Source organism: Bubalus kerabau, chromosome 13, assembly GCF_029407905.1.
Source record: "Bubalus kerabau isolate K-KA32 ecotype Philippines breed swamp buffalo chromosome 13, PCC_UOA_SB_1v2, whole genome shotgun sequence".
Taxonomy (NCBI): domain Eukaryota; kingdom Metazoa; phylum Chordata; class Mammalia; order Artiodactyla; family Bovidae; genus Bubalus; species Bubalus kerabau.
This window is the reverse complement of record NC_073636.1, coordinates 54,399,833-54,417,668: the sequence shown is the minus strand read 5'-3', so window position 1 is coordinate 54,417,668 and position 17,836 is coordinate 54,399,833. Positions and strand designations below refer to the sequence as shown.

The following is a 17,836-nucleotide window of genomic DNA, read 5'->3' as shown; positions in this document are numbered from 1 at the left end:
CGCGCTCAGCGTCTCCGCCCCTTAGCCGCAGCCTGGAGCCCCTGGAAGCTGCCGGAAGTCTTGTTTCGTGAACTTCCGCCCGGGGAATCCAAGGTGGGCGGGGCTGCGTCTCACGGGGCGTTCTGCTTCCGGGGCACGGGTGACGCAGGTGGCAATTGCTTCCTGCGGCGGAAGGAGTTTTGTACTGTTTCGTTTCTGGCTGCGGCCAGGGTCTTTTACATTCTTGGCCTTTGGTGTCACCGGCGCCATGAACAAGAAGAAGAAGCCGTTCTTGGGCATGCCCGCCCCTCTCGGCTACGTGCCGGGGCTGGGCCGAGGGTGAGGCCTGGAGCGGGCCGCGCGCTGAGGGAAAGGGCCTGGGTCGGGGCGCTCGCCGACGGCGACGGAGGACGAGAGCAGGGATGGTTTGGGGTCAGTCCGATCCTTGTGGGAAGAACAGCGCGTTGGATTAGGGCGGACCCGAGGGAGGTTGTCTGCCCCGAGGTGGCGGGACAGTTGGAGTTGGTGCGCCGGCTCTGAGCCCGGTTTCAGTCCCCAGGGTGGATAGTAGCACTGTCTTGCTAGCTGCAGTGGCGAGGTCGCGAGTCCCCGTCATGTAGTCGGAGCACCATGGCTACTTTAACTCCTAGGCCAGTCAGACCTGCCAGCCCTGTCTTGAGCGTGACAGATTTTGTCCCCACGAGCCGGGCTGGAGTCCTCTGGCCGCTCCCCGTGGTACCTCATTCACCTCTGAGGTGCTGCTGGTCATATTGCTGCTTCTTCAGACTCTCTACTCCCCCAGGGTAGGGGTGGCATTGGTGAGCCTTGGGACTGCGTCCCCCAGGTCAGGTGCTTACCGTATATTGTTGAATAAATGAGCAATCATCATCCTATTTGTTTGTTACTCATTTGGTCAAGAAGACTATTGGGTTTCTCTTGTTGCGACTATTAATGTCCAGCGTTATGCACGTTAGAATCCGGGGCACACATAAGTCTAAGATAATTGACAGCGTTTTCAGTGGACTTGCAGTTTAACAGGAGAGATGAGGTATTTGTGTAAATAAGTACATAAAGAGAAAGAGATTTACAACTCTGGGATTCCGGCCACCAACATCCGAGCCAAGTTTAGAAGGAGGATGTAAGTTGTGGCAGGGTCAAACAAGAAACTGACCCATTGTGTGTTGGGCAGTTGAGAAAGAAGATGAAGTGTGGAGGAAGAAGAGGAAATTGTGAGGAATCTGTGTGGGTGGAACTGCAGGAGCAGAGGGACCAGAGCCCCTGTAGGCATTAGTGAGGCAGATGGCTCAGTATACTGTGCTCAGAGCTGCTTTGAAGCAGGAGAGTTACATGTGGGGGTAGCCAGAATGGGAGGAGGGATTTTGGCGGTAGAGCCTGTAGAATTTGGAGACAGATGGGAGGGTTGTTGTTCAGTTGCTCAGTCATGTCCAACTCTGCCACTCCGTGGACTGCAGCACGCCAGGCTTTCCTGTCCTTCACCATCTCCCGGAGCTTGCTCAAACTCATGTCCATTGAGTCAGTGATGCCATCCAACCTCAGGATGCCATCTCATCCTCTTATCGTCCCCTTCTCCTCCTGCCTTTAATCTTTCCCAGCATCAGGGTATTTTCTAATGAGATGGGAGGGAGAAGGAAGCAAAGTTGATGCTGTGGTGCCTGGGGGAGCACTGTCACCATTGACTGAAACAGGCCTGAGCAGCTGTAGGGTGGGCACAGAGGAGGAACTCCGACTGGGCCGAATTGGATTGAGGACCTGGTGGATTGGGAGAGAGGGCTGATTGGCAGGCTGTTGCAAATGGGAGGCTGGGACCTAGAAGCAGGGAGGTCTGGTGCCCAGGCGAATCTCGGAACTTCCTTAGGTTTCTCTCCTGAAGAGGGCAGACAGGCGGTGTGTGAGAGCAAAGCTGTATGGAGTTCACTGTCTCCGGGTTCTTTGAAGATTTCCCAGAGGAGTTAGGTGTCATTAGGTGACAGCTGTGAAGCGTCTTGGCACAGGATAAATGGGCCCCTTGGGGTTTCCTGCAGCGCCACTGGTTTTACCACTCGCTCAGACATTGGACCTGCTCGGGATGCCAACGATCCTGTGGATGACCGCCATGCGCCCCCAGGCAAGAGGACTGTCGGGGACCAGATGAAGAAGAGCCAGGCTGCCGATGACGATGATGAGGATCTTAATGACACCAATTATGATGAGGTGACTTGTGTGGGACACTGTGCTGTGGGCATTTGATGAGGGGCTTGGAGTAATGGGTATATTGACTGTTTCAGCTACTCAAGGTTAGGGGACAGCATGTACAGAGTGTGAGGGGGAGCAGGACAAATACAACGAAATGTGCCCTTTTGTGGTTGCTTCAGAAGAGATGCACTTGCTGATATTAGAACTGTCACATTGACGTATCTTGGCTGGTCTTTAAAGATGAAAATTTTTTTTTCTTAAACTAATTTTTCTTACTCTTTTTTGGGGGGCTGTACTGGGTCTTCATTGCTGCATAAACTTTCTTTAGTTGCGGCAAGCAGGGGCTACTCTCCAGTTGCAGTGGGAGGGCTTCTCATTGTGGTGGCTTCAGCTGTTGCGGTTCCTGGGCTCTCCAGCACAGGCTTAAGAGTTATGCATGGGCTGCTTGTTCTGAGACATGTGGGATCTTCTGGATCAGGGATTAAACCCATGTCACCTGCAGTGGCATGTGGATTCTTCACCACTGAGCCACCAGGAAAGCCCTAATGAGGGGAATTATAAGTGGAATTGGTGGTAATGTTTGTCTTCATTTGCATTAGTTCTCATCTTCTTAGTTAATTCTTATTTGGTCTATGAGGTTTTCTATAGATATATTACAATAGGTGTTATTTTTCCTCAGAGGAAAAGGTTTTTAAATTTTTAATTTTGAATTAAAAAAATACAAATTTAATTTTTAAATAATTTTAAAGTTATAGAGATGTTTCAAAAATAGTATGGAGACTTCCTGCATACCCTTCACAAGTTTCTCCTCATGTTACATATCCCTAGTACTATTACTGTGTTTTTAAAAAATTTATTCTTTATTCAGCATGGTGTGTGTGATCTTAGTTCCCCAACCAGGGACTGAACCAGCACCCCCTGCTTGGGGGTGCATTGGAAACCACTGGACCACCAGGGAAAGCCCTATTTTTATTTTTTTAACTTTTTATTTATTTGTTTTTATTTTCATTTTTATTTTAAGGTATAGCTGATTTACAATACTGTATTTCTGCTGTACAGCAAAGTGATTCAGTTATACACTTATATACATTCTTTTTTATATTTTTTTCCATTATGGTTTATCCCAGGATATTGAATTTAGTTTTCTTTGCACCCTAGAACTATTATTGAAACCAGGAAATTAACATTGGCACAGCACTATTAACCTATAGATCTTACTTCAGTTCCCCTGGTTTTTCCACCTGTGTCCTACTCCTGCCTGGGACCCGATCCAGGATCCCACTCTGTATCTTGTGTCTCTTAGTCTCCTCTGATTGGTGTAGATAGACTCTGTTACATGCCCTTGACAATTTTGAAGAGTACTCATCAGCTATTTTGTTATCCTTCAATTTAAGTTTAACTGCTTGAAAAAAACTTGTTGAGCTCGCATTTTGCAGCTAGATGTGTTCTGTTGCTGCCAGTGGGGGTTGTATTGGAGGAGAAGCCGCTCCTCTAAGAATCTTGTTTGGTTCTCAGTTTAACGGCTATGCTGGGAGTCTCTTCTCAAGTGGGCCCTATGAAAAAGACGATGAGGAAGCAGATGCTATCTATGCAGCCCTGGATAAAAGGATGGATGAAAGAAGGAAGGAGAGAAGGTAAGACAGATTATCAGTCTTCACTCTGTGTTTATCTAACTTGGGGTGGGGGGGGAATGTGTTTGTTTTTAGGTGCACTCTGTAGCATGTGGGATCTTCGTTCCCCAACAGGATTGAACCTGTGACCCCTGCAGCGGAAGTGTGGAGTCCTAACCACTGAACTGCTGCGGAAGTCTGAAAAAAGCTTTGATTTATTTCAGACTTGGAGAAAAGTTGCAAGAATAGGACGTCTGTCTGCTCAGCTTTGAGGTTGCCTGGGGCTCGGTCTGTAACTGTTTCCCAGTAGCCTCAGGGCCTAGGGACTAGAGTGGAGAGCTTAGGAATTCCTTGTTTGACTTTCTGGAAATCCACAGAATTGGGGGGATTATTCTGACTGTGGATTGGGTTTACCATCTTTGAAATGGGTGTAGTGATATTGATGAGTGTATATTAAGTAATTTGGAGATTCACCGAAGATAGCAAATGACCATCGAAATCCTTGTGGGCAGGCAGCTGTGTGTGGAGAGTCTTGTAGCTCATGTTGTTGTTGGACTGGGCTGGTAGGGACAGACTGCAGTGAGCTGGAGGGCAAGAGGCTCAGGCAGGCTTAGGTAAGACCCACCCTCTCCCTGCCCCACCACAGGGCCCTCCTGTTTTCCCTCTGGTAGCTCAGGTGGGTGTGTAACACTGATCTTGGGCTGGCATGTCTGTCCTTGATGTTACCTCAGTGGCAGCTTTCTGGTTCCTTGTCCTTTACTGGGGAAATTTATGCGAAGTAAACAGGACTATAATAAGTTTTATTGCTTATTAAAATAAGTTTTATTGCTTTATAAATTTTTTATATTTTTTACTACATAAAGAATGCATTCTCACTGTGGAATATTAGGACAGGGAGGTTTAAGTTTAGGTAAAAGGGTAATGTTTATTCATAAGCCTGGAAGGTGACAGGTAACATTTTGTTTACTTTTTTATTTCTACTGCTCATTAAACATAGAGTTCTCTTACTTCTCATATGTAGAATTTTTAATTTTTTGGAGGTCTTATTAGAGGCGTGAACTTCTGTTTTTCAGAGAAGTTTTTTTAATCAAGAGTATCATTATTTTTTTAATTTATATTTTAATTGGAGGAAAATTGGTTTACAATGTTGTGTTGGTTTCTGCCATACGACAATACAAAAATATGGAGCACTTCGCGAATTTGTGTGTCATGATAGCACACGCATGAATGCATACGTGTGTGCTCAGTCGTGTCTGACTCTTTGCGATCCCATGGACTGTAGCTTGCCATGCTCCTCTGTCCAGGAATTTTCCAGGCAAGAATACTAGAGTGAGTTGCCAATTTCTCTTCCAGGGGATCTTCTCAACCCCAGGATGAAACTCGTGTCTCTCGTATCTCCTGCGTTGGCAGGCAGATTCTTGACTACTGCGCCCCCTGGGAAGCCCCATCCTTATGCAGGGGCCATGCTAGTCTTCTCTGTATTGTTCCAATTTTAGTGTATGTGCTGCTGAAGTGAGCACCAAGGGAGTTTTTTTAAAAGCACATTCTTTAATGTGCCTGAGTTTATATGTATTGTAATTAAGTGGTTTTGTGTGTTAAAGAAGACGTGATTGCAATCTTCTGGAATTCGTTCATTTAAGAAAACTTGAGTGACATGTATACATTCAGAAAGTTGTATTAAGTAACTTTAGGCCACATAGCCTGCACTGTTCAGTTTGTGCATTTGCTTGGCCTGCTTCTGCAGGTGGGCTTTGCTGGGTCCTTTCAGGTCAGTTTGTCCTGGCACTGAGGGGTCCATCTTTGTTAACCTGATAGCTGGTTATCATCGTACTGCCTTTCCCAATCAGGATAGTCAGAACCACTTCTTGGGCACGTCCCCTAGGCACACACACCCCACCCCACCCCTTTACTGAATGACTGCCCAGTTCCTTAGGGTGCCTTTTGTAGCCCTGTCAGTGTTTCTGGTGGATTAGAAGTTGGAGCCCAAGGTTTGGTTCAAATCACATGGAATGTCGATGGCCAGAAAACCACGAGCTGTGATGATGGACTGTCTCTGGTCCACGGAGAGGTTTCTGTCTTTCCAAGCACGTCATTCGTCAGTGTACGTTCAGATTCCTATCTAACCTTATGGAGGAAAGTGTGAATTTCAGTGTTGTGAAGTCATTACCACTGGACTGGCGTCCCTCTGGTTTAGCCCACTTGGTTGACTCTTTGTTGTCATTGCCCACTGCTCTCTGGGTTCACATCAGCCTGGCCTGAGTCACCAGGAACCCATTTGGATGGGCAGCTAGGACTGTGGTTCATCTTTCCTCCTGAGATAAGTATCGTAAGATGGCCCTACCTTTGAGACTTTATAGAATTTTAAAGCAGTAAATATACTTGTGTCACGAAGGAGGGCATGGCAACCCACTCCAGTATTCTTGCTTGGAGAATCCCCACGGACAAAGGAGGCTGGCGGGCTATAGCCCATGGGGTCACAAAGAGTTGGACATGACTGAGCGACTAAGCACAGCACATACTTGTGTCAGATGCAAGTGTTTATTGTAATAAGATAACTCTTTAGTTTTTATCAGGTAGCAAATTGAGTTATTGTGCATGTGTCCATTGTTGCCTTAAAATAGATTTGATTTAGCTGCTTAGTGTGTGAAATTACTCTTGTTGGTGATTTAATTAGGAAGGATAATAAAGTGATTTGTTTCAGAATGGACATCCCGGATTTCTAATGTGTACACGCATTTTATTTCTAGGGAGCAAAGGGAGAAAGAAGAAATTGAGAAATATCGTATGGAGCGTCCCAAAATTCAGCAACAGTTCTCAGATCTCAAAGTGAGGAGACGGGTGACCTGCTGTTCCTCACGCCCTTCCCAGCAGAGAACAGAGCCTGTGGGACTCAGTGATGAAGCTCTGCTCTGTGTTTTGTTCAGAGGGTGGGAGAAGGGCCCTGCATGCAGAAAGCTCCTCACCAGAGCAGCTGGGACAGAGGGGCTGATTGTCTTGTAACTTTGTAGCGGTGTCATTTAGATGTCAGGTTTTCTGAGCCTGTCCTCTGGGCTTTGACAGAACAACTTACATCTGAGTGAAGCAGAGCAGATCCAACAGATTGATTTTTCTAAGTGAAGTAGAGAAATATGTCTGCATCAGAGCCCTTCCTTCAGGCACCATGTTTGGGTGATAGGGGTCAGGGAGAAAGTAGTTTTTCTGGTGCCTATGAAATTAATGTTTTGGGGGGCCTGGTGTTTCCAGAGGAAACTGGCAGAAGTCACAGAAGAAGAGTGGCTGAGCATCCCTGAGGTTGGCGACGCCAGAAACAAACGCCAGCGGAATCCCCGCTATGAGAAGCTGACCCCAGTTCCCGACAGTTTCTTCGCCAAACATTTACAGACTGGAGAGAACCACACTTCGGTGGATCCCCGGCAAACTGTGAGCCTCCACAGAGACAGTGGACAGGGCTCCTTCCGTGTGGTCACACACACCAGTGGTGGGAGCAGTGGGTGGGAGGGGCAGGGGCTGGAGTCCGTCTGACAGTTCAGATGTCAGGCTCCAGTGGAAAGACTCTGGAGAGATGAGAATGAAATGCATGAAAATGCAGGCCAGCCTTTTGTCCTTTCTCCCTCAGCAATTTGGAGGCCTAAACACACCCTATCCAGGAGGACTGAACACTCCATACCCGGGTGGGATGACACCTGGGTTGATGACACCTGGCACAGGTGAGCTGGACATGAGGAAGATTGGCCAAGCCAGGAACACTCTGATGGACATGCGGCTGAGCCAGGTAAGAGCTTGTGTCATGCGTTATTTTCCTATAGATTATATTAAATAATTTTGTTTTTGCTTATTAAAGTTACATACATTTGTGAAAAGTTCACCTTTTGAAGTGCTTTGTCATGTGTTAAACAGACCTGTAATGTGTCCAGTTACACAGAGTGGTAGGATTCTGCCCCAGGCTGGTCGTCTGGGGTGGGTCCAGGTGTGTTGCACTCGGCGCCAGCAGCAGAGGGCCACCTGGTGTGCTTCTCCTGTTCCCTCGGGGCCTGTGGTCTGTGGCAGGTAACGGGGCTGCCTGAGGAGCAGCCCAGACATGCACTCACGACAAGCCACGTGCTCAGTGTTGATGTCACTTAATGCCCTTCCCTCTTTATGTGAAAATTGAACGTGGGTGTCCCTCCCACACCTGAGTGAGTGGTTGTGTCCTTATGGGGTGTGTGCTTGGCTCCTGGCTCCAGAAAACCTTGGCTGGATAAAGACCCTTTCACCTTATGACATTATTGTCAGAAACAGTGAAGGACAGTGCTTTCACATATAACTATGTACAGATTAAAAACTTGTCCACGACAGAAAGCACCATAAAGTCAAAACAATCTGCAAATGAGGAAGGAGTTGTCATGCTCATGAAAACCAGACCCAGAGTAGTGTGTGTGTTGAAGAGAGTGAACCCACACAGATGGATCTGCACACCCACACCACTGGGAACACTTTGTGTTTAACGTTTTTACAGAAAAGACTCACACATACTGAGAAACATAAAAACAGCAGAGTGAACTCCTCAGCCATTCCTGTTGATGCAGTGTGAAATTTTTAAATTTAAATTGAGCTTTTGCTATACTTGAGTTTTTATAGTGAGCAAATATTCTATAGGAGAAAAACAGCTTACTGATCCAAAAAATTGCACATTTTTGTATTGCTAAATACCTGTTTATAGACTGGAAAGTAGTTCACTATGAGTATCATGGTTTAGTCTTTGACTGATAGATCCTTTGGGTGGTTTCTACATTTTTGTGATCACAGACTATGTTTTGATGAGGTCCTCGTGCTTCTGTCTTTGCAGATTTAGGTGAACATTTTTTAAACGTTTTAAAAATAGTATTTTTAAAGTGGCATTGTTAGATTGGCATATTTCCATTTAGGTGCCAAAGTGTGTCTCAAAGTCAGGATATCTCACACTCAGCAACATGGAGGAGCTGACCTCTGTCTTTGCCTGTCTGAGGGGCAAAGCCTGTCCCCTCAAGAGCCTCCACTTACTCTGCATACTTGTTCGTGGTGAAACTGAGTGTCATTTATGTTCCATGGATCTAGTTTGTTGTTTATTGTTGTGTGTAAAATATGGGATTTTTTTTTTAAAGAAGCCTTTATTGTAATTTTTTGTGCTAAAGTATTTTTTTAAGATAAAATTTATAGTTGCAATTGTTAAAATTTTTTTGGTTGTGTTGGGTCTTAGTTGCTGTGCGCGGGTTTTCTCTAGTTGCAGCAAGCAGGGACTACTCTTCATTGCGGGGCTCAGGCGTCATTGCAGTGGCTTCTCTTGTTACAAAGCACAGGTTCAGGTGCACAGGTGTAGTTACTCCACGGCGTGTGGAATCTTCCTGAACCAGGGGTCTAACCCATCTCCTCTGCATTGACAGGCAGATTCTTATCCACTGTACTGCCAGGGAAGTTCCAGTTTTAACCAATTTTAAATGCCCTCAGGGGCATTGAGTACATCCATATTGTGCCCCATCACCACCATCATCTCAGAACTTTCTCGTCTTCCCAAACTGAGCCTCTCACCCGCCATCCCCTGGCCCACATCCTACGTTCTGTCTGAGGTGATTACTCTGGAACCTCGTGAATAGGTTCATATAGTGATTGACTTGTAGTGATTGGTTTATTTCACTTAGCTTCATTTGTGTCCTCAAGGCTCATTCATGTTGTAGCAGGTGTCAGGATTTTCTTGCTTTTTAAAGCTGAGTGAGGGACTGCCTTGGTGGTCCAGTAGCTAAGACTCTGAGCTGTCAACGCAGGGGGCCCAGGTTCCATCCGTAGTCAGGCAACTAGATCCCACATGCCGCAATTAAAGATCCTGCCTGCCATAATGAAGACTGAGGATCCCGGGTGCCACAGCTAAGACCTGGTGCAGCCAAGTAAATAAACAAAAAATAAATAGTAAAAAAAAAAGCTGAATGGTACTCCATTGTATGTATGTATAAACCACATTTTGTTTACTCTTCATCTGTCCTGGCACGTCTGCCTTTTGGCAGCTGTGACAGCTGCTGCTGTGAGCCCTGGTACCGTTCAGGTCCCTGTTTTACTTCCTTTCAGTATAAACTCGGAAGTGGGGTTTCTGGATCATGTATTAATTCTCGGTTTACTTTTTTGAAGAACCTCCATACCGTTTTCCAGCAGGCCACCACTGTGCAAGGGCTCCAGTTTCTCTGCATCCTTGACAACACTGGTTATTTTCTGACATTTTCCTGGTAGCTGTCCTCATGGGTGTGAGGTGGTAACTTATTGTGGTTTTCACTGGCATTTCCCTGATTCATGATGTTGAACATCTTTTCATGTGCTTGTTGGTCATTTGTGTCTCTTTTTTGGAGAGATGTCTGTTCAAGTCATTGGCCCGTTTTTTTCAAGAACTTGTTTTTTTGGCTGTGCTGTGTGGCTTACAGGATCTTGTTTCCCCCTCCAGAGATTGAACCTGGGCCTTTGACAGTGAAAGCACTAAGACCTGACCACTGGACTGCCAGGAAGTTCCCTGGGTGGTTTGTTCTGTTGAGTTTTAAGAGTTTTCTTTGTATTTTAGATAACAATTCTTTATCCGATATGTCCCCTCTAAATGTTTTCTCCTGGCTGTGGCCTGTCTTCATTCTCTTTACAGTGTCTTTCACAGACAGAAATTTTTAATTCTGATGAAGTCCAGCTTATCAGTTCTTCCCGTCATGAATTGTGCCTTTATGTGGTATCTAAAAAGGTCATTGCTAAACTTCAGGTCATGTCCATTTTCTCCTATGTTATTGTCTACGAGTTTTATAGTTTTGCATCTTACTTAAGTCTGTAATTCCCCCTCCTTTTTTAAAAACTTAAACTGCATATACCATACTAATTTTTAATTTATTTTTTAATTAAATTAAAAAAATTTTTTTGGCTGCCTCATGTGGCATATCAGGTCTTAGTCCCCTGACCAGGGATCAAACCTGTGTCCCCTACATTGGAAGTGCAGAGTCTTAACCTCTTAACCAGAATCAGGACCACCAGTGAAATTCTGTGATTCCTTTTGAGTTAACTTTTGTAAAGAGTGTAAAAATCTGTCTCAATTTATGTTTTGTTTTTTAATTAATTAATTTTTGGCTGTGCTCTGTCTTCGTTGCTGCTCAGGCTTTTCTCTAGTTGTGATGTACAGGCTTTTCATTGCAGTGGCTTCTCTTGTCAAGCACAAGCTTTAGGATGCTCAGGCTTCAGCACTTGTGACACATTGGCTCAGTAGCTGCAGCTCCTGGGCTCTAGAGCATAGGTTCAGTAGTTGTGGTGTGCAGGCTTAGTGGAAGCATGTGGAATCTTCCCGGATCAGGGATCAAACCCGGGTCTTCTGCGTTGGGGCTGATTGTTTACCACTGAGCCACAAGGAAAGCCCTTCAGTTCATGTTTTGCATGTGGGTGTCCACTTGTTTCATACCATTTGTCAACAAAGATTCTTTCTACATTGTGTTGCCTTTGCTCCTTTGTTGGACATTGTTGGCTGAACTTGTGTGGAACTATTTCTAGCTTCTCTGTTCTGTTGACCAATTTGTCTTTTTTCCCCGTTTCCACACTGTCGTCATTACTGTATCTTTATAATAAGTCTCTAAGTTGGGTTGTATTCTCCAGGTTTGTTCTTCTGCTTTGATGTTGCATTGGCTGCTCTGGATCTGTTACCTCCTCTCCATGTAAACTTTAGAATCAGCTTGTCAGTGTCGCAGGTAACTTGTGGGGATTTCGACTGGGGACATGTTGAATCTCCAGATCAAGGTGGGAAGAACTGACATTGCGTGACAGCACTAAGCTTTCTGACGTGAGCACGAAAACTCTCCATTGATTTAGTGTTTGATTTCATTCATTAAGATTTTGTAGTTTTCTTCTTATAGATCTTGTATGTATTTGTTAGATTAATTGTCTAGGTACGATTGACCCTGAACTTTGTGGGGTTTAGGGGCATTAGCCTGTGTGCACTCAAGGACTGTCCATTTGGGTGGTCCCGCGGCAGTGGGTTCAGCTAGCTACAAACTGCATAGCACTCTGGTACGTGCTGAGGGGGAGAATCCAAGTGTAAGTGGACCCATGTAGTTCAAACCTGTGGTAAGGGTGCACTGGGTTTCACAGTTTTGGGTGCTCCTCTAAGTATTGTTATTTTTACTTTTAGATTCCGAGTGTTCCCTGCTGGTGTGTGGGATAGTGATAGGTATTAACCTTGTGTTCTGCAGCCCTGCTGTGGCTCCCTGTTAATTCTGGGAGGTTTTTGTTGATTCTTTTGGATATTCTACAGAGATAATCCATTACCTGCAAATGAAGGGAGTTTGATTTTTTCCTTCTCATTGCTTAAGTTACCTGCAAACAAAGGGAGTTTTATTTTTTCTTTCGTATCACTTTTCCTTTCATCCTTTTCTTGTCTTGCTGTAATTTTGATAATTTTTTACCCAGGCTCGTGTGTGTGTGTGTGTGTGTGGTTGTCATGGCAACTTTAAGACTCACAGCTTTTAAAAACAATTAATTAATTAATTTTTTGGCTGTGCCAGGTCTTAGTTGCAGCCTGTGGGATCTAGTTGTCTGACCAGGGATTGAACCTGGGCCCCTGCATTGGCAGTGTGGAGTCTTAGCCACTGGACCACCAGGAAAGTCCCTTGTGACTCACAACTTGAGAGAATACTACAGTGAATTGCTGTGTGAAAATGTAAAGAACTCTTGACTCCTGGGTTTCACTTATTCTTGGATGGCCTCATGTTCAGTTGGGTTTTCCCCCTGGGACTTTATGGTTTCCTTTTTTTAATGTAAGTTTTTGTTCTGTATAGGTGAAATTTGCTCATTATTATTAAAAACTATCGTTTGAGTAAGTTGTTTTCTTTCTTTAAAAGTTTCTGTGTCCACTGATAGTTGGGATTATGGGAAGGGGTTTAGGGACCCTCCAAGGACTTCGTTCTAGGCATTCCTGGCTCTGTCCAACCAACTGGGCTCGGCCTGTCTTGTAGGTGTCTGACTCAGTGAGTGGGCAGACTGTGGTCGACCCCAAAGGCTATCTGACGGATTTGAATTCCATGATTCCGACCCATGGAGGGGACATCAAGTGAGTACCCTGGAGAGCTGATGGCTGGGTAGGCTCAGGTTCCTGGGAACGTATTGGATTTTATTTGAAAAATATGCAGCCAAAATGTGGCTATTCTAAGAAAGAGTGGGATTGATTGATTTTCCATTCAAAGTATGTGGATGTTAAATTTGTTACAGGTAACAATCAAAATCTATGTGTATGCCAAACTAGTGAGCAGTTTGCTAATTGTCTCCCATGCTTCTGACCTAGTCCTGCTGCTCAGTGCCTGTGTGCATGGAGGTGCAGTAGGCTTGGGAGGGTGCCGACCAAGTTCTCACTTGGTTCTGTCACCAGGGACATCTGATATGACAGTTGGATGTTGTGTCCATGGGGGTGCCTCCTCTGGCCAGGCCCATACGCAGCACGTGGCAGTCTGACCCTGTGCTTTCTTGCCTGCACAGTGACATCAAGAAGGCAAGATTGCTCCTCAAGTCTGTTCGGGAGACAAACCCTCACCACCCGCCAGCCTGGATTGCATCAGCCCGCCTGGAAGAAGTCACTGGCAAGCTGCAAGTGGCTCGGAACCTCATCATGAAGGGAACGGAGATGTGCCCCAAGGTAGGGACCCTCCCTGAGGTTGCACCACACCCTTGAGGGGCCTTGGCATCTAGGCTGTGCCAGACGATGTGGAAGTGAGCTGGACTTAGAGGGGATTCTTTGCCCCCTTTTGGTGTCGAAGCTCCAGGCAGTGGGATGGGGATGGGGGAGGAGGGGGAAAAAGCAGGAAAGGGCTTTTCCTGGTAATTTTCACTTGGAGTGAAAACTTGACTGCCACTTGTTCAACAGATGACCTTAATGATAGATAGCAAGACTGGTCAGCCCTTCCCCCTTCCTGATGTCAGAACCAGGAGGTGGGCCTCACAGGGGCCGTGATGATCAGCTCTAGAAAGTCCTGAGACCCTCAGGACTACAGGCTGACTGTGAAGGCTGGGGCACCCTGACAGTGAGAGGCATCCTGTGAATTCTTCCCCCAGACATGAGCGTTGATCCGAAACTCCCCAGCAGTTGCATGACCGCCTGCCTGTGTGTCCCTACCTTGTCCGTGGGGTGACATCTCACCCAGAGGGCTGGCTGTCCTCGCCTCACAGTGTGGTGATGTGTCTTTCCCATGCACAGATGTGCTGTAGTCACATTCCCACGTGTAGGGGTTTCAGGGGGTCTCTGGGGCAGGCGTGCCTATGGGTCTGATGAACGCAGCCCCTCCTGTTTCTGAGACTCGTGTGTGCCCTTCAGGGGTGCCTACCACCCGGCCAGCCTGACATACCTCACCAACTTGCTCTTCTGTCCCACAGAGTGAGGATGTATGGCTGGAGGCAGCCAGGTTGCAGCCTGGGGACACAGCCAAGGCCGTGGTAGCCCAAGCTGTCCGTCACCTCCCACAGTCCGTTAGAATTTACATCAGAGCAGCAGAGTTGGAAACAGACATCCGCGCCAAAAAGCGGGTTCTTCGTAAAGGTGAGCTTCCCTTAGGGGCCTGGCAGGAGTGGTGCTGCCGAGCTGCATCCCCGAAGGTGAAGGGGTGCTGCCTCCCTGCCCTGGTGCTGGCCAAGGGAGCTGCCTCGCCGCTGCTCTGCTCAGGCTGTGCTGGAAGGGTTCCAGAGTGGTGGATGTTTTTCAGGCTTTATTTCGGGCTATGTTGGTCCTGCCCTTGGACAGTCTTCGGGGAAACTTCTGGTTCCAGTGCTTGGGCTGGGACCTCACACCTGCCTCTTCCTGCTACATGACCTTGCGTGGGGGCAGTTGCTCTGTGTCCCCGGTGGGCCACACTGTGGGCCCGCTGTGCCAAGTGAGGAAGCTGCTTGAAGCGGCTTCATGGGTGCTGGCTGTACTGTCTCTTGCCCCCAGCGGGGAGGAGGTGCCACTTGGTTCTGAGTCTTTACTGCCTGGGTGGTCACACTACAGAAGCACGTTAATTAGCTCCTTCCCATCTTGTGACGCTCCTGCAGGGCAGCATGTTGGTTTATGTGCCATTGGCTCATGTCACTGAACGGTTTGCGCATCAGGAAAACTGAGTCCACCCGGGAATCACTGCCAAGACGGAGCTTCTATGGGTAGTTTGTCTTTTGTTATTGCAGAAGTGAGCAAAGAACAGTGTTGCTCCTTGACTGGAGCTGAGGGGAGGTGCTGCTGGTGACGCTCATTCCAGATTCAGCACCTGCTAGTCAGAGGCCTGACCTGGAGTAAGCCTGTGCTGATGGCTGGCTCCCCCTGAATTGTAACATGGGTAAAATAGGTGTGTTTTATGGAGTTGAGGGTGGCTTGTAGTGGGTGGTCTGAGGTGTGTGTTGGCATGAGCCGTCGGAGGCACTGGGGTTGTGGACTGCAGCTTCTGACGCTGTACTCTGTGTTTGATAGGGGCCAGGTGGTGGCCACCTTGTGTGTGACCCTGAATGTGCGTGAGTATGTGTATACTCCAGTGTGTTGTCCTCTCTTGGGTCTGGTTTCTTGATTGCAGCCCTGTTGCTCTTAAAATGAGGCTGGGGTGGAAAGTTAGCACCTGTCTTGGTTTATAAAAATCAGCTCATCCCTTTTCAGCCAGGAAAATAGTTCTCTAATGACAAACACAGTAAACTCTGGGTAATTAGCACTATTTGTTCAGGAATGCGCTCCTGAATTTCCCCTGCCACAGCGTGATGGATGGTCAGGATGGCTTTGTGACCCCTCCCTGTTCACCCCCAGATTACCTGGGTTCACGTCCAGTTGGCTTCAGATTTGGAGAGGGAACTAGGCCTGGAAGGGGGCCGCCAGGGGGTGTCGAGTGATTGGTTTCCAGGCTGTCTGGGGTCTCGAGGGCAGTGGGCCCCCCTGCTCTCCTTTCCCTCAGGCTTCCCCAAAGTGGGGAGAGCATGGAATCCTCAGCTGGCCTCTGCCCTGCTCTGCAGGCATGGTCCTGACTTGACCCGTCATCAGAGTGTTCCCACAAACAGTGCTCTTTCTCCAGGTGCCGGGGGCACAGCTGGAGATGCCTGCTTTAGCTCCAGGGAACCCTGACGCTGCTGTGGGAAGGATCTGATGTGTGGAGACTGAGGACAGTTCCTTCCGTCAGTGACTGGGGCGGACTGTGTGCTGGCCCTCAGTGTCTGCGTGAGCTCTGGGTTTCAGCTAGTGCAGCCGGCGTCCTGGTCCTGTGTTGGGAGAATTTGAGCTTCGTGTGCTGCTTTGGGGCCTGAGACCTTAGGTGACTGAGTGGCATGGGGCGGGTGCTTGACCTCAAACTGTGTGTTGTCATACGTGAGGACACATGTGGGCCCAGCTGCAGCTACTTCCCGTGGGCTGCACTCACGATGAAGGTGTCAGCTCCGTGTTTCTATGCTGGTTATGCAGGCCTGGAGTGTGAAGTGGTTTTGTCCCCAGACAGTGCACTCTTAGCTTGCAAGTGAGCACAGGGGCGGCAGCACATTTCCCTTGCTGGGCCTGCAGGCTCTCTAATTCAGACTGCTCCACTCCTGCCCAGGCCGGCCCTTCCTCTCTGGCAGGCCACAGCTTCTGGTGATGACCTTGACCCAGCATGGTGGCTAGTCTCTGGGCAGCACCCGGGTGAGAGCTGGACTGCTCAGTGGTAGTCTGCTTTAGCTCCAGTCCTGTGGGCTATTGATAAAGTGCCAGTGGAGGAGTTCCCAGTCTTTCCTGAGAAGTGGGGACAGCCCTGGGTGTTATGCCCATCACTGGGTGAAATTAATGACCCCCGGTCCACTGGAATGCAGTGTGACCTTGCAAAAGGGGCAGGCGAGGTGGGAGGCCTCCTCCTCTGACATCACTGCTGAGGGGCTGTCCCCTTGGTAGTCTTGCTTTCTTGGGCTGCTTCCTGGTGACTGTCACTCTGGGAAGTGGGACGGCACTGCCAGGCCTCAGGATGCCCGGGGCTGTGGTTTCAGTCTCCCCTCCCTACATGGTGGTAGCTTGGTCTCACCATAGGGGTCAGGGCTCATGTTGCCAGCTAGGCTGGTCCAGCAATACCTGGAGGCCTGAGAGCTGGGTCAGCCTCAGCCTCCGTTGCATGAGAACCGTGGCCACAAATCTTGGTGGAGACATTGTCCCTTGGGACAAGACCTCTGGATGGTCGAGTTCCAATGCGTGGGGACAGGGACCAGGCTCCCCCAGGCACAGTGACATGTAGCCTGGGGCTGCTTGCCTGTCAGAAGCCCTCCTGGCCCCTGGGTCCTGGCAGAGTGAGAAGCACCTCTGTCACCACATGTGGCCTCCTGAGAGGGTCCCTCATCTGGCACCAGCCAGTGCTGGACTGAGTGACGGGTGTGGTCAGGCCTTGGAAGCCCAGGGACTGAGCCCTTGGCCGCACCTTTTTTGCAGGCTGTGGTGGCGCTGTGATCTTTGCAGAGGCCTGGGCCCCAGCCTGGGGTGTTGTCTTCCATGGCAGGTGGTTCTGGAGTGGCAGCTTGCTTTTTGTCATAGTGGGGAGGTGCCTGTGAGCCCTGGACCTTGGGAACCTTTGAAACTGACTTGGGGTAGGCCCTGGGGGTCCTGGGGTGTCTCCCCTCCTCCAGCCCAGTTGTCTAGAGCGTCTGGGCATGTACTGCTTCCTGCTCAGGAGCCAGGGGGCTGTGTGGCTACCTGGAGCCACTGCCATCTGGTTTAGCTGTGGGAAAGAAGGGGCACCCGTTTGCAGGGCCTGCAGCGGGGAAAAGAAGGGGTGCCCCGTTTATAGGCCTGTAAGGAAGGGGAGCTGCTTCCACTGGAGGAGGAACATAAGAGACTGTGGGTGCACTGATGCTACATCATGGAATCTAGTGTCTTGTTTCCCACGAGCTTGGCCCATGTGTTTTCTAGAAAGAAGAGTTCCTTTGGGTGCTGTTCTGGCTTCCTGCCTTCATCGGCTCTTAGTCACCGTTACTCCTGCCAGGAGCTGCCAGAGGCCTTGCCTCATCCTCCCCAGTGCCTTGCTGTGGGGCTTTGTGTTCAGCTGTCTAGTGTTTTGGCCTTTTTGGTAAATTGCATCTGAAGGAAGGGC

The 17,836-nt window shown here is 48.4% G+C and overlaps 1 protein-coding gene and 1 non-coding gene across 2 annotated transcripts in view; one reads left to right on the top strand and one right to left on the bottom strand.

Moving 5' to 3' along the window:
- The first annotated feature begins 83 nt into the window (after window positions 1-83).
- PRPF6 (pre-mRNA processing factor 6) overlaps window positions 84-17,836 on the top strand; it is a 34,678-nt gene continuing 16,925 nt past the window's right edge. Inside the window, exons 1-9 of the mRNA XM_055544398.1 lie at window positions 84-318; window positions 2,022-2,190; window positions 3,688-3,806; window positions 6,530-6,608; window positions 7,026-7,202; window positions 7,399-7,554; window positions 12,755-12,849; window positions 13,272-13,428; window positions 14,163-14,325. Coding sequence (XP_055400373.1) covers window positions 248-318; window positions 2,022-2,190; window positions 3,688-3,806; window positions 6,530-6,608; window positions 7,026-7,202; window positions 7,399-7,554; window positions 12,755-12,849; window positions 13,272-13,428; window positions 14,163-14,325 — 1,186 coding nt within the window. The 5' untranslated portion in view covers window positions 84-247. The remainder of the gene's footprint in view (window positions 319-2,021; window positions 2,191-3,687; window positions 3,807-6,529; window positions 6,609-7,025; window positions 7,203-7,398; window positions 7,555-12,754; window positions 12,850-13,271; window positions 13,429-14,162; window positions 14,326-17,836) is intronic.
- On the bottom strand, window positions 5,196-5,302 carry LOC129626325 (U6 spliceosomal RNA). Its single transcript, XR_008701928.1, has one exon. It is a non-coding gene; the product is annotated as a U6 spliceosomal RNA (small nuclear RNA).